Source organism: Ptychodera flava, chromosome 13 (assembly GCF_041260155.1).
Source record: "Ptychodera flava strain L36383 chromosome 13, AS_Pfla_20210202, whole genome shotgun sequence".
Lineage (NCBI taxonomy): Eukaryota > Metazoa > Hemichordata > Enteropneusta > Ptychoderidae > Ptychodera > Ptychodera flava.
In genome coordinates, this window is record NC_091940.1 from 9,967,666 (window position 1) to 9,983,008 (window position 15,343).

General features: G+C 38.5%; 1 protein-coding gene across 1 annotated transcript in view; it reads right to left on the reverse strand.

Annotated features, from left to right (window-relative positions):
• The window catches only part of LOC139147363 (protein virilizer homolog), a 39,279-nt gene extending 25,487 nt beyond the window's left edge, over nt 1–13,792 (reverse strand). Inside the window, exons 1-15 of the mRNA XM_070718427.1 lie at nt 13,685–13,792; nt 10,678–10,790; nt 9,954–10,089; nt 9,374–9,536; nt 7,700–8,134; nt 6,984–7,075; nt 6,294–6,374; nt 5,061–5,200; nt 4,571–4,793; nt 4,156–4,237; nt 3,465–3,675; nt 2,572–2,869; nt 1,951–2,051; nt 1,264–1,376; nt 128–466 (exon numbers count right to left, since the gene is read on the reverse strand). Coding sequence (XP_070574528.1) covers nt 128–466; nt 1,264–1,376; nt 1,951–2,051; nt 2,572–2,869; nt 3,465–3,675; nt 4,156–4,237; nt 4,571–4,793; nt 5,061–5,200; nt 6,294–6,374; nt 6,984–7,075; nt 7,700–8,134; nt 9,374–9,536; nt 9,954–10,089; nt 10,678–10,790; nt 13,685–13,762 — 2,605 coding nt within the window. The 5' untranslated portion in view covers nt 13,763–13,792. The remainder of the gene's footprint in view (nt 1–127; nt 467–1,263; nt 1,377–1,950; nt 2,052–2,571; nt 2,870–3,464; nt 3,676–4,155; nt 4,238–4,570; nt 4,794–5,060; nt 5,201–6,293; nt 6,375–6,983; nt 7,076–7,699; nt 8,135–9,373; nt 9,537–9,953; nt 10,090–10,677; nt 10,791–13,684) is intronic.
• Between the last annotated feature and the right edge of the window lie 1,551 nt (nt 13,793–15,343).

The following is a 15,343-nucleotide window of genomic DNA, read 5'->3' on the forward strand; positions in this document are numbered from 1 at the left end:
AAACATGGTGACATTAATGACTTGACTTGATAGCGTGTATAACAAATGATCATCTGTATTCCTAGAGTTCAGATCTTGATTAATTTGACCTGAATATGGTTAATTTAAATACTGGATGCACACTTACCAGTCAGTTCTAAGAATGGCAGCAGACTGTCCAGGTTACTGTCCAAATTGAAAACATGTGCCACAGAGACTTTGCCAACCATGGTGAAAGTCATACAGTATGTGGTGTGCAAAGTGTTTATGACCTCTGCATTGTCTCTGTCAGTTTGCAGAAGGTTTTTCTTGGAATTCAAAAGATTCTTAAGTTGGTCAATGTTCTGAAGTGCCTGTAAATGGTAGATAAGTTGTAGGCCTAGCTGCTGTACACTGCTGTCTTCCAAGTTGTCCTCTTCATAGTTGTTGGTCAGCATCTGCATGAGTATTTTCAGTGTTTCATGGTTGTGTGCCAGGTATAAAAGGCCTTGATGAGTAAAGAAAGATGAAAATGAGTGTTGGTACTGATGGATACACTATTTCTTACAGTAACAAAGTCACTCACTAATTACCAAGTGAATCCACTATATGGCTGGCAATACAGCTGGGTAATTTGCTGGTTAGGTATCCCATTCCCAGTCATCATTGCAGTAAACGTGAAAGTCAAATGGAACTCCTGGCAATCTTCGTTTCATAATTAACTAAGAATTCAGTAGACTGAAAGATCTGTTGTTTGAGGGCGCTCTCTATGCGTTCCCGTTCTTAGTGTAGAAAGCACCCTTGAGTGACGGATCTTTCAGTAAGTATTAGGCAACAAAAGTGGTAAACACCCTTTCACTACATTGATTTGTCCCCCACACTCAATTGTTTACTGTGGTGAGGGTGGTCTCTCACTATGATGGCTTGCCCCAAACTTAACTGTTTACTATCTGACTATGGTCAATGTGGGCTTTCACTTTAACGGTTTTCCATGAACTCAATTGTTCACTATGGTGTGTGTGTGGGGCCAAAAAACTGGAATCTAAGAGAACAGGTTGTCTTCACTGATGTCTTGGTGACGAAGAAGAATTTTGAAATTCATTTTGCAGATATTTAATATCACATATTTCATTAAATGGTGATATCATTCAAATATTTGAAATCTAAAAACAATGTATTGTGATATTGGGGTTGTTTGAGACTGCTGACATTACACAAAATGTACATGCCAGTATTTTGTTTCAAAATATGTGATCTATTTCATAGAGAGAATGATGCAGACATTCCTTTGTACAAGTTTCTCACCTTTCTGTGTTTTGAGGAAAAGTACCATCACATCTCGCACAGCATCAAAAATCTCCAGATTCCCTGAGGTTGTAGGACAGGAAACTAGCACCACTAGGCTTTCCAGAAGTTTCCTGGGTGTAAACATAAAATAATGTCTTGCCTATCATACAGATACAAAAACATGGAACCCTAGACGGTAACTTGTGAATAGTATTTGAGTGAAATATCTAACATGTCATATTAAACTGCACAGCAGATATAATACATTGTCTATCTATTTTGTAGCTTCTCTAGACTTTTATTCAGTCACTTAATGTGATTGAATAGAGAAAAATGCATAGATTTATATGTTTTCACATCGTTTTTGGTAATTATGCTGACATTTGCAATGAGATATTTGATGACCCTATAGGCTGACTAAGCAAAAAGTCAGTGATAAACCGTCACATGACAGTCTGTCGTCTAGTTTCAAGTATATGGAATGCTGTCTTTATAATAAAATGTCACTACATTCACACTTTCCAGACTACGTGTACATTAGAATCATCTCTGCATTGACACAGTTTTGATACCCTTCCACACTGATGCACAAACACAACATAATAATAGAGTAGAAGGCCACACAGAATGAACCATGTGTTGTACTACAGCCCTGCAGTAATTCCACATGAAGTCTCTCCTTGAATCACAAGTAAAGTTACAAACCTGGAATTGAAGAAGTGGAACAATACTGGGTAAGGATCGGTTGTTGAAGGAGGTCCTGTTATCTTTGCAGTGGTTGGAAAAGCTTTGATTGGAGGTTGTACCTGTCATTGACAAACAACAAAAGTCAAGGTCAGTCCTTTCTTTCTTTGCAGTGATTTCTTGATGACAGCTGACATATTTTACCATACTTCTAAAATATGTATGACAAATAAATGAACCTCTAGCATTGATTCAATCAAGTGCTCAAACTTATATGAAACAATAACGTCTCTGTTGTTGGCATTGATTCAATCAAGTGCTCCGATTCATATTAAACGATAACGTCTCTGTTGTTTGAAAAATATGTGATTACAAGTTCAGGATGAATAAGAAAGGATGGCATGGACGTATCTTGTCTCCTTTGTTTTCCAAATGATACCTTGTTTGTACATGTAAGCACAAAACATCAGTAATTTTTGCCTATTGTGTACAATATTTTCACTTTGAATCCATTGATAAATAACAATTTTACTATGCATATAAAGTCACAATACTGTGTTGTTTTCCCAAGTTTCAAGGAGTATTTCATTTTATTTTGATGGGCATAGACACTCACTATTGAATAAACATGTTGCAACTTACAATGGTGTGTGAGGCATTTTTCATGACAAAGTACAGCTCTCCAAGACATTCCAAGATAGTCTCCACATCTTGAACACTGGCAGTACATACAGCAGTTGGAGATGCCAAGTCTGACTCAATGGACAGACCGTGCTCCGACCGATCAGGGGTGTTTCCCCTCGATTGCTTTTCCGAGGCATCCAGGAAGATCATCTTCTCAGGGCTCTGATCCCCTGTAGAAGGTAGCTCCATGGCTTCAGTGTCTTTGGCTTCTATTTCCTTGGCACTCTCCGGTGGAGGCGGGGCATTTTCCATGATACTGTTGAGATGACAAAATCGAATTGTGGTAATTGGTACAACCAGCCAAGCACTACGTACCGTACTACTAACTTACCAATACTACATTCAGCTCCTTTCTGCATTGACACTATGCAGTGTATATTAATCAAGAGGTAATTTTGCACCGCTCCAATCAGTCAGGCTGTACAACTTGTACAAGACATTAACATTGAATTCTGAATACTAAGCTCATATGCATGCTTTGCTACAAAACTTTGGGCATGCCCAAATTGAGTGGCAAATAGTTTCTTTAACAGTTCCATCTGGTACAGTTCAAATCCTAATTATCCGTGTTACAAGTGTAGGAAAATTAAAACAGATGTGACTCTATTGTAAATACACCCAAGCTGATTTCATTACTACAAGATGATGACCATCGTTATTCTCTATTTGGTTTTTACAATGAAAGCAACCATGTTTTAATACAGTCATATATTCATGGACTTTGAGATCTTCAATTTCTTTCTATGAATCTATTCCTTGTGTAAATAGCACATTGCATATAATTTCATGAAGGTATTGTGCATCCAAGCAGGTCTACAACTATATGAGGGACAAACAAACATACATCGTACCTATCTACTGTCTGCTGTAACCTCTTGAGTGCTTCATAGATGTGAGCTTTTCTAAGCAACGCAGTCAGAGCGGTCAGAACTCTGACTGTCTGATCTGACAACATCAGTTTCAAAGCTTTCTGATAACCACTGCTGGCTTGATGGTTCTCTTTGTCTTGATTGCCAAGAAATTCCTCCATCCCTTCTGAGCTGTTGGTACAACTGTCTAGAGCTGTGGATAGAGGTATCGTTTATCTGATGAGCTTTTTCAATGGGAAAACAAAAACAACTAAGTGTCTGTACTTTCCTCAGGAGTGTATTCCTACTTTACAGATTTAGTCTGAACGATAGTTTTCTCTGCTAGCGTTATCACCATTCCCTATTTACAGAATGTCTTCCTCATTTCAAAAATTACAAGGAAATTCCTTCAAATTTACCAATATTTGAGATTAAAGATTATCACCATTTTTCCTGTTATGGATAAAAATCAAATATTCCATTTGAACCAAAAAACCCCAGTTTTTAAAAACTTAATTCCCTCCACAGGCTTTAAAATAAGCCTATACCAGCCACGATCTAGCGAAGAATTAAAGATTGCAAGAGTCTAAAAAATCTATTCCTAAGGTGTGACTGTATGTTGTGCTTTCACAGAACAGGTACCACTCCATTTATCATAAGAAAACATTAATGGTGAAGTGGTATGTCTAGTTACCTTGTAATGTCACTAGTTTCAGTGATGATGCCATGTGTTCTGCAAATAGCAATGTACACAGCTTCTCTTGAATTTTGGCTTTCTGTTGAAAACAAAAACACACACTGATTACACAGATTTGCTTCAGTTATGCATGAAAAAATTCAACTAAGTTCTCTAAATTTTATCCTATTTATGTGTCTCAGCCAACAATAACAACATCAAAAATTCCTCTCATCTACATGTATCCTAATTTCGAGAAGCATATTACTGGGAAAAAGAGAATTGTTTATTTGGCAAACGGATCTGATGTTAGCATATCTCAGTTCTAACATTATCAGTCTGTATGGTACATGCAAAAATAGATTCTATCTAACTTATCTTAATAGTCTTCTATCTAAAGATTACATGGTACTGAGATATCAAATTCCCTTACTATAAGTACTGATGCAACACTTGGTCCACAAGCACAGAGAGCTGATGTTAGTTTCATGCCAGCTTTCAACTGTCGTATGTTGACAGCTATAGGTTGTGCAATGGCAGTGTCCAGATCCAATGCTTCACGCACCCAGTTGACAATGACATTGATCTTGTCCTCATCAAGGTAGGCTAGTCCTGGTTCTATAAGACTGGAAATCTCTTCAAGTGCTGAAACCCACCTTTGTGGAGAAAAAAAATACGACAGAACTTCTTAAAAGATGATCTCATATCCCATTCCTTTTGTTTAATGTAAGCATTTATTATTTTACATTATATTTCACTTTGTCTTCTCCTATAAAGCACATTATGTGTAAAAAGGCCTTTCAATCTACTGTGTGAAAACAAAGTGCAAATGTACTAGGTTAACTAGGAAGATGTTTTCAAAATATAATTTCAGCCGTTTATGCATTAAAATAAGAACAGAACAAGACTGTCTGCCAACTTACTTTGGGCCATGCTCTTCCTCTCTGTAAGTGTTGATGAAATCTTGTATCTTAGTCGCAGATTCTGGAATTGTGGACTTGCTTTCTTTAGCAATGTCCAACTTTTCTGTTTCATAATTACTTTGATCTGGAGGAGTAAAACACTGAAAAGACACAAAAAATGTTAATATCAGTGATTAAATTTGCTTTGTTCGGCAAGGCTTGTTATTTGCTAATGGGATAAATTCTATGACAAACTTTGTTACTTTGCTATGTCATCTTTGTTGATTTTATTCCATAGCCTATGGATCAACTTGTTCATCAAAACGCACTGTCTGACCTTTTTAACAGACAAAGTTCCCCTTCTGCGATTTCTTCCCCAGTATTGCTGTGTGTAGAAGTTACCAGTGGGAATAATGTGCATGAATGTTCAAGGTACATACTCTGCAGAGATATCCAACCTTGATTTAGAGAATGTGAGAGTGTAACAATGACATCTAAACTTGTTTTTGTGGGAAAATATTCTGGTAATACATCAAATCAAACATAATAATAAATGCTAACATTGTACATGTATGAGATAAAAGGATTTCTACATCAATAGATTGTGATATTATGATATTGATTATAATTATTATAATACTACATAGATGTACAAGGATGCAAAAGGTGAAGCACAGGGCAATGCAAATATCAGGGTGCATCTTTTCTTAATAACCTTCTTATCATCATCTGGTTTGGCTAGATTGGCGTTGTTTTGAGGGAGGGTCCCTGCCCATGGAAACATCCTTGGCGAGTGAAGTTCTGTCATTGTTGAACATCTTACATTTGTGTCTATGGCATCAAATTGGCTGAGTAGTGACTGTTTTGTGCAATGTCAACAATTTCTCTTTCAATTCATAGTGTGAGTACAGAACATTATGTGATAGCAGATACAGCATAAGACATACATGTATTCTTGCCAAAGGTCTATGGGTTCCATGAAACCATTCAATGGAAGCAGTCTGTGTTTTGGAATGTGTGTTCCAAATGGCTTTTCAAAGCATGCAATGTTATTGTATTGTTCTTGACGGTTTTTCAGTGTATCTTTTCTGAATAATTATGGAGAAAACAAACTTACAATGCTTGCCATTCATTCCCTCTTGTCTGAATAACAAAACTGGGATAATGAAGCATGGTAATGGTGGTCTCAATGTCTTAAAGATGGAAAGCAAAGAATTAAAATGTCAACAAAACAATGGGACAAAAATGTCTTACCACTGGAGTTGAAAATTCACACTGGAATGGATTAAAACTGGACACGTACATCCATGAATCATCTACTTCAAAATCAGTCCCCTGTAACAGAGTAAATTGTCAAAATTATAAATACATACATACTTATCTAACTTCCAGTAACTAATAAATCAAGGTTCAAACTCAATTTACATGTGAATAATACAGTAACTTTATGGTGTGTCAGCACTGCCTTACACTGTCATATAACTAGTGATCATAAACAACTGTCAGTGATCAAGGAGACTACATGTAGGTGTTGCAAATCTCACTTCCCAAGGCAAGTTTGTAAAACCTTGATTCAAGTTGAATATTCAAGTATGTACATGTATGTACATGTATGTGTGTAGTGTTTCACTGTTCTGCATGTACATGCACAGTGTATGATGACATGTAAGTCTCACAAGGTGTACTTGATGTACCAACGTACAGTACATCATAACACCATGCAAGATAAACCAATTTCTGCAATACTCACAATGTCAAACTATTACTTGCATCGAAAGAATAAGAATATAAACTGAAATAAGACAGTAAGGAGAAGGTTTAAACTTCCAAGTCACCGGCAGAACAGGGGTCTGAGGTCTGAGTTCCAGTGACTGACATGAATGACTTAGTGTTGTTAAAATTGGAAGATTAAGCACGGATAGCATAAAAATGTGATATGCTTACTGGCAGACTGCTGACTTCATCACCATCATCACTGATTTGCTCATAGTTCATTGCATCATCTTCCTCTTCACCAATCAAAGAGCTTGCTCCTTCTGAGGAAATATTGTTGGCAAAAAGTTTGATTTTCTCAACAGAACTCTGTAGCACTTTTCCATCACAGATTTTTGAAGATTTTGCTCAGAAGATATCAAAATGTCATTAAGTCCAAAGCATAAGGTAGACGTATGATGTATATCAGGTTTTAGGCCAAAATGTTCTCATCATCTTTTTAGTTTGATGAAAAATTTGAGTAAAACCATACAACTTCCCGTGGCAAAGTTAACCCTACACATGCACACAAGAGTGAAGAGGGTTGACAAATTGTAAATGCCAAAGAGACTTTTAAGGCTAAATTAGTGTTTGCCCGCCTGAGAAATTCTCACATGATTTTTTATTGATTGCATAAAATGTAATGTTAGGTTCAAATAGACTCTAACAAAGAAGGCATTTGAGATCTCTTTCTCCTTCCCCAGCCCCCACCCCGACTTATGTGTATACATACACCATCCGTTCAAATTATTGGGTAGAATGCATAAAAAAGAAAGACCACACATGGTATCAATGTATCAATGAAACATTTCCACTTTGTTATATTGAAGGTTTGGTAAGGAATGCTTCAAAAGAATACCAGAAATCAACCAGCTTTGCAGAGTTCAACTTAGAAACATTCCATCTACCTTCATTGATTTCACCGTCTGATATACCACCAGGTCCCGGTGAGTGTTCCGGCGTAAGTGGTTCAAATAGCTCATCTTGTCTGTCTGAGCTCTCCCTGTCATCAGGGATTTCTCCTGGTTCATGAATGTCATCATCTAATGGCAGATTCAGAGATTCCGGGGAACTGTCAGTTTTTGGAGCCCCCGGTGGAGTCCTAGGCCCCCTTTTCTCACGTGGGGGTGTCCGTGGTTCCTGTATGTCATCTGGAGGTGGACCTGGGGGTGAGGGTGGTCTCTGACGTATTGTTCCTCTAGTCCTTTCTAGTTCATCTTGTCTCTGTTCTGCTGCAGATCGCTCCTTGTACTTTTGACGTCGAGCTCTTTCGCTTTCGTACTCTCTTCTCTCTCTCTGTCTCTCAGAAGTGTACTCTTTCTCTATTGGTTTTACTTCCACCACTGAAATACATAGTTAATAAGTAATCAATAATAGAGACATATGGTAGATGAAACTTACTATTCTCCACACATGCATGTAGTCCTGCCCTATTTAAAACACTGAGCCAACAGATGGGACAGCCAAACTACAAAGGATTGTGATTTACTGTATTATTGCCTAGACTTTTGTGACAGTGACTGGCATTCTCCCAACACCATCAACTGGCATGTTTGCAGCATCTTGGAAGGTTGTAGCTTATACTCAAAGTTGGCTGAACATCACTGAGAGCAAAACAGCTACATTCTTCAAACACGCTGCATATTGGCACCACGATGTACTGCCTGAGTTTTGTATTTCATGAGTGGAACTGAAAATTATTTATATGGTAAATGCATCCACTGTTATTCAAACTGTCAAATTCTTTGAGAGAATCTTGATCACAAGGCAATGGATGCATATACTCTCCGTGCCAGAAATTAGAATTTTGAGGGGGCAGTGCCTTTTAATCAGCTAATTTCAATATTCATTTGACGATGCTTTTGACATCAATAGCATCGTCATAGGACCGTTGAAATTTGGTGATTAAAAGGCACTTCAATAAATGTAATTCAAAGCAGGGGTGTCCTGCGTTTTTTATAATTTATTCAATACACCTACATGTACATAAACAGTCATGTTTTTGTTGTGCCCTGGTTTGAAATACCATGTCTAATATCATTCTCACATTTCAAATTTTAAACCTTCAAGACAAGTTTCACTTTCACTGCTGCAATACAGTGATTCCGCTGAGGCTTACCTGTGCGCCATTTGTGCAGTGTCTCAGACTGCCCTCAAAGTGGAATTTCAGGTTTTGCACAAATTTAGTTTCAGTCATTAAACATCAAAACTCAGTGCTAAATATGCAATCTCAGTATGAGTTTACTTTTGTGTTTTGTGTTATTGCCCTCATTGGCAGTGCAGTTGTTTCCAACACAGGGTACATGTACGCTTTCAGGGAACGGTGTGACTACATGACCTGATTTACATAGCTCGATAAATTTGCATATATACAGAAGATGCAACATGGCTGCCTCTGTGGTCACCATACCCTTCGGGCACCAAGGCCTAAGTTGTACATAAACTCAAAACTTACGGGAACACTGCTGTAATATACATGTATGTAAGGGCAAACTGGTCAGCTCTGGCTATCATTATTATTATTGATTTTCTAAAACAGCCAAAACCTTCAAGTCTGACACATTGTCAGGAAGACTTCTCACCTGCTTTCCTGGTGCTCTTTGTAACAGGCTGGGGAGGTGGTGGGGGTGGTGGAGGTGAGGGTGGCGTTTCATCGACAGCCTTGGCTACTTGGGTGAGAACACCGTATATTGCTATTGTTATGGAAGAGTAGAGTCCACGCAGTATGACACCATCTGTTGGGATCTGAAAAGCAAGTAAACTACAACTTTATACATAATTTCATCTATCTCAACACCTAATAATGCTTTGCAGTAGTATCAGTTTATGTGTATACTGCAAATCTGGTAAATATCTCTTGATTTACATAAACTTTTCATTAATGACTTCACATGTATCTCACAAATTCTTTGCAATATGCACTGGTCTTGACAATCTTAATACACGATTTAAGAGAAGTAAAAATATCATCAATACAATTGTTTAATGTTACAAAACTCTATCAAGTCCTGTATTTACTTAAAGACACTGTTGTTGCCACACAGGCAAACAGCTTCACAGCTGGTAAAAAGCCTACAGAGATCATGCAAATGTATAAAAGTGCGGCCATTAAATTAGGATGGCTGTGATGAGCAGATTCTACTTATGTCCCTTTAAGCTTACCATGGAATTTGTGATCAACTGGATGACATTTTTCTCCTCATAATCCAATGTCCCTAGACGTTCAAAGATGGCTGAGCCTGGTTTGCTTAAGTTATTGATAAACAATTCCAGTCTGAAGTTACCGGGAGCAGTTCTCCTGAAAAATAAATAATTCAGAAAAATGATGCAAATCCCTGCAGATTATGACAGGAAAAGTATAAGATCACAACAATGCATGTGAGAAAATTATAAATAAAAGTTGACAAAAAATGGTGACTTTCATCATCAGTAAGCTGCAGTGAGCCCTCTAAGCCATACCACGACTCAAACTGCCTGTGATGAAAGCAATTTTTTTGTTAATATGTAAAGATATAAATTTACGCCTGATGCAAAAAAATTTTCATAATTCCTTAACCTGACACAAAGTTTCTATAAATAAACATTTGTTGAAGGGCACACTGTTAAGCTGGTAGGTGTTATTTACTTTCTCATGGTGCTTAAAGACCAATATTTCATACCAAGGATATAATCTATGGACATATGGATACATATGCAAAAATGAGATGTACATGTACATGTATGTGTACATTGAAATTTAGTTACAAAATGTAATATTCGGATGCAGAATTCTACTCATTATAGCAGCCAATTGTTCGGTCAAACAAATGGTCATCTTACACAATATAGTTCCTTTACAAAGAGCACTTTGGTGTTTTAGCAAAACATTGAGAATCAAGTTACTCACCCAAGCTTTGACTCCTCATGAAACTCAGTGTGTGCTTTTTTACCAGGAGGAATTACTCGAACTTCATGAATACAAACTGGTCTTGGAAACTGTACAAGGTCTAGATTCAAATCCTTAAAGAAGGAAAGAAAGAAGTAACTTGGTATCAGCAATGTTGAAGACACAGTGACCGCAGCAGGGGATATCGTTCGATCCAAACATGGGGTGAAATAAACTTTCACTTTTAAATTACATGTACCAGTAACAAACCAGATCTTCAAGCTCAGGATGTAGACACTGTTTGGTGGCCATCCCTAGTCACTGAGGCTTACAGTAAGGCTATAGACTGGAAATAAGTGTGACATCAGTGTCATCAGCACACAAAAGGTACCAAATATATTCGTTCTACTGCATACCATTGCACTTATCTATCAAAAATACCATCGACGACACCGGGCTCACATTTGTTTTGATGTGGCTGGCCAGAATGAGTATAGTTAACTAAGTTTACCCCTGTGAGCATGCATGTGCATATGTTTACACATCTAACAGAAGACAACCTTAGGATCAAGAGTATCAAGTTTCAAAGCAAACTAACAAATACTTTGGGAAAAAATGATTTTTTGACTGAAAATGAGAAAAATTGACTCAAAATACAAATATGAAAATTTCACCACAATTTGAACAAAAAACCCAGAGTTTTAGCAATTTTTGGATTTTCCCTTTTTTACCTCATTTGTATATTTTTGGCACTGACATGTTCATTTGAACAAATTCACATCTACACTCCTGAATGCACCTGTACACCAAATACTAAGATGGCAAGTGCTGCAGTTTAGGAGTTTTGATGTGGACGGACATACATCAGTAAATACTAACAATCATACAATCATTGCAGGTCTGCGTTCACTCGTGTCAATTTGCAAGAGTTATGGTGTTGACCATGACATTGTGTACCATCCTAAAAAATCGAAATGTATTTATTTTATGCCGCGTAAGTGTTCAATTAGAGTCGATCTTCTACCCCCTGTTCGTTTGGGTGAGAGATCTCTAAGTATTGTTCACGAACATTTATATTTGGGCTACATTTTCTCTGATTCTTTATGTGACGATAGTGCTATCAGATGTCAGACAAAGAGTTTTTATGGTCAAGCAAACACTCTACTGCGGAAATTTTCACAGTGCTCTATTGATGTCAAAGCAACTTTGTTCAGAACTTACTGTGTGAATATGTACTGTTCCCAGTTATGGAGTTGTTTCACAATCTTAGAGTTGTGTACAAAAACTCCTTCTGTATTCTTATGGGTTACTCACGAGATTGCAAGTCACATGTTCACAGTATTCCATCCTTTTGGGAGCTCAGGCGAAAGTTCATGTATAACTTTTTTGAGCGCTTGAAAACAAGTTGCAATGGTCTTATTTTAGCGGTACTTAACTCAGATGCGTATTTTTACTCGCCTGCTTTTAAACTGTACAGACATCTACTTTATATTTTATAGTCTTTTTTCCATTGAGCACTATCTTTTTTTTGTGATGTGTATATTCTCTGTCCGGTCTTTTATAATCTTTTTTGTCCGTGTTTTTTTTCTTGTTTTAACTGATATGGGATGATGTTTTTTATCCTGAAATAAAGCTAATAATAATAATACAGACATACAGATGCCGCCGACCTACCATATAAGCTCTTTTTCACATCAACACGCCTCATCCTGTGGGATGCGCTTATTTTAACCTCTACAGGGCCATCGGCATTGTAGCGCTACTGGTGAGCGAAGTCGACGTAAACACCAAAAATCACCGACCGCCTCACCGTAGCGCTACAATTTTGCAGCTACCTGGGACACAGCGATCGCACTCGACAAAGATAATCAACAAAACGAAACATTACGCGTTTGTCCGCTTTGCGTTGAACAAGTTAATCCGGTCTTTGCATATTTTACAATCATATCGCACTTATTTTCCAGTCTATAGGGCCTTCGGCATTGTAGCGCTAATGGTGAGCGAGGTCGCAAAATCCAAAAATCACCTGCCGCCTCACCGTAGAGCTACAACTTACAAGTTTGCAGCTGCGGCGAAGCTAGCCCTGCGTACGATGCTGTGTGTTCCGCTACAGCTAATAGCCCCGCTCACCACAGCCCTGCAAAGACCCGTACGTAGAGTTGGTGACTTCAAATCCATTTTTGGACTTGACGTAAAAAGCCAAATTACTGCCGAAATTCAGCGTTCTTGGGCCCAAGTCGTATCCCTGCCTACCTCAGCTACTCGATCGCTTCCAAAAATGCCAGTCTTTTATTCTTTTTTCGTAAATAACCGTCGATGTCGGCAACTCTCTCGCTAGCCCTGCGTACGTACGCAGTTTACGCTGTCACTGCGTACGTACGCAGGGCTAGCGAGAGAGTTGCCGACATCGACGGTTATTTACGAAAAAAGAATACAAGACTGGCATTTTTGGAAGCGATCGAGTAGCTGAGGTAGGCAGGGATACGACTTGGGCCCAAGAACGCTGAATTTCGGCAGTAATTTGGCTTTTTACGTCAAGTCCCAAAATGGATTTGAAGTCACCGACCCTACGTACGGGTCTTTGCAGGGCTGTGGTGAGCGGGGCTATTAGCTGTAGCGGAACACACAGCATCGTACGCAGGGCTACGGCGAAGCATGTGCTGGGAAACGATCGGCTGGGGATAAAAACGACACTGCACCGTGAAGGCCAACCATAGTAACGAACGTTCCCATGACTTGCTTGACAACTAGCACATTGCAGGGTATGTATGTGCGCGTTAAATTTTGGAAGGCGTAACAGCAAGCGATTAAGAAAGGCTGATCAAGTACTGATGTCTGTGGCACTCACAGTATTACCCTTGACACTATTTGCATGATGAAGCTGCCCGCCCGGGTTAGAGCACGAGCAGTGTGGTAACTGAATGAAGATGGTTGCGACTACGAGACTTAACTAACACGCAGTCCAACTGTCCACCAACAGTTATTTAACTTGGTGATTATATCTTGCATCAACCACATTGTAACTTACCTCCCCCGTGTCGTGGCTAAACGTCTCGCAAAATAACAAATTAATTTCACCCACGTCCAGATCGCCGTGCTCCGCCATCTTTGTTTTTACCCATGATGCAATAAAGAGGCGCCCTAGGTTGGTTAATAAGAATGTAGTTGGACTCGTCAAGTGAGTATCAATTAGCTAGTCAGTGGCCTGAAATGAACCCTCGATTGGAATGAGTCATCAATTCTTTGGGGGGGGGGGGGGGGGGGAACCAAAAAAACCCCCAAAACCAAAAACAACGAAATAAACAAGGTTTCGTTTCCCAACGTCGTTAGCGTCGATCTAGAGTAGCCTCGTAGGTATGCCTCTTTTTCTGGTGTTCACTTGAAAAACGTATCGTAAAAAATGACAGACTGTTACGCACTGTAACACTCTTTACTCGTAGAATAAAGTGTACAAAAAGTTATGAACAGTTAAATAATCACTGTCGGCATACTGGATGTAAATAAAGTTCACTGTCTCCCATTGGATAATAGCCAGTGAGAGGTCACCGGGATACAGAAACAGAGTAATGGTTCAAACAACACCGTTTATTTCTTATACCTGGATTTTACATTCTGCTAGTAGCCCAACAAGAAACAGAGTGGTCTAGGGTGTTTAATGTTGTTGTTTTTATTGTTGTTTATGTTGCAATTGTGTTGTTCTTATTTTTATAAATGTGTACTCTATATCAATTTCAATCGCCCCGTATCCTCCAGCTGTCATAATTATTGCAAGAAAATACAGGACAAATTGGAGCCAGATGAAGTGTGTCTAGTAACTACATCATTATATACACTAGCATGCGCATGCTTGTTTGATGACCAGACAGCTGCCCTCCTGACACAGAATCTTTTGAAAATATGATTTTAAAGTAGTGCGATTTGGTAATACTTTGAATAATTGCCATACGTGAATATTTTTGCATCATCCTTATTTTCATTTATCCCTCTTCTTGTTCATTATTTTTCACGTGACACTGTTTTTCCGACCCCGGAGAGAGAAATTAATTGCCACCTAAAATGTGCTTGATACGTTGTCAATAACCAACGTCGCCACTTACAATATTAGTAGACTGATTCCGTTGATTTGAACGTCATCTTGAGTATAGAGCACCTTGACACCCGTGACCTTCCGCTAAACCATGGATATGCTATCCATTATCTCAAGATAGTTGTTTCGTCGTTGGAGGCGTATTCGCTGATACACCGTTGCAACATGTCAGCGTATTCTTTAGCGCTCATCGCGGCTGACATGAACAATATCCCCCCCCCACAAAAAAAACAAACAAACAGGATACACGCATAAAAATATAATAAAATAAGGACATGAAGGTAATTTAATTCTCACATCGGATCTATTGTTATTTGTGCTACGATATAGTGAATGAGTGGATTATTATTGAAAGGGGCAGTCATTATTTACGACCTTGGAGTCAGAGGAATCGGGGGGGGGGGTCACTCAAAAAATTGAAAGCTACAAGGGGGTTGCTCAAAATATAGAGAGCAAGAAGGGGTAGGGCCACTCAATATTTTGGGAAATGTACTAAAGCATTTAGTGCATGATATAGTAGAAAGTAAACACTAACAATTAAAAATGGTGCAAATTTATGAAAAGATGGTTCGATATGATATATGTGTACAACAAGTCTTG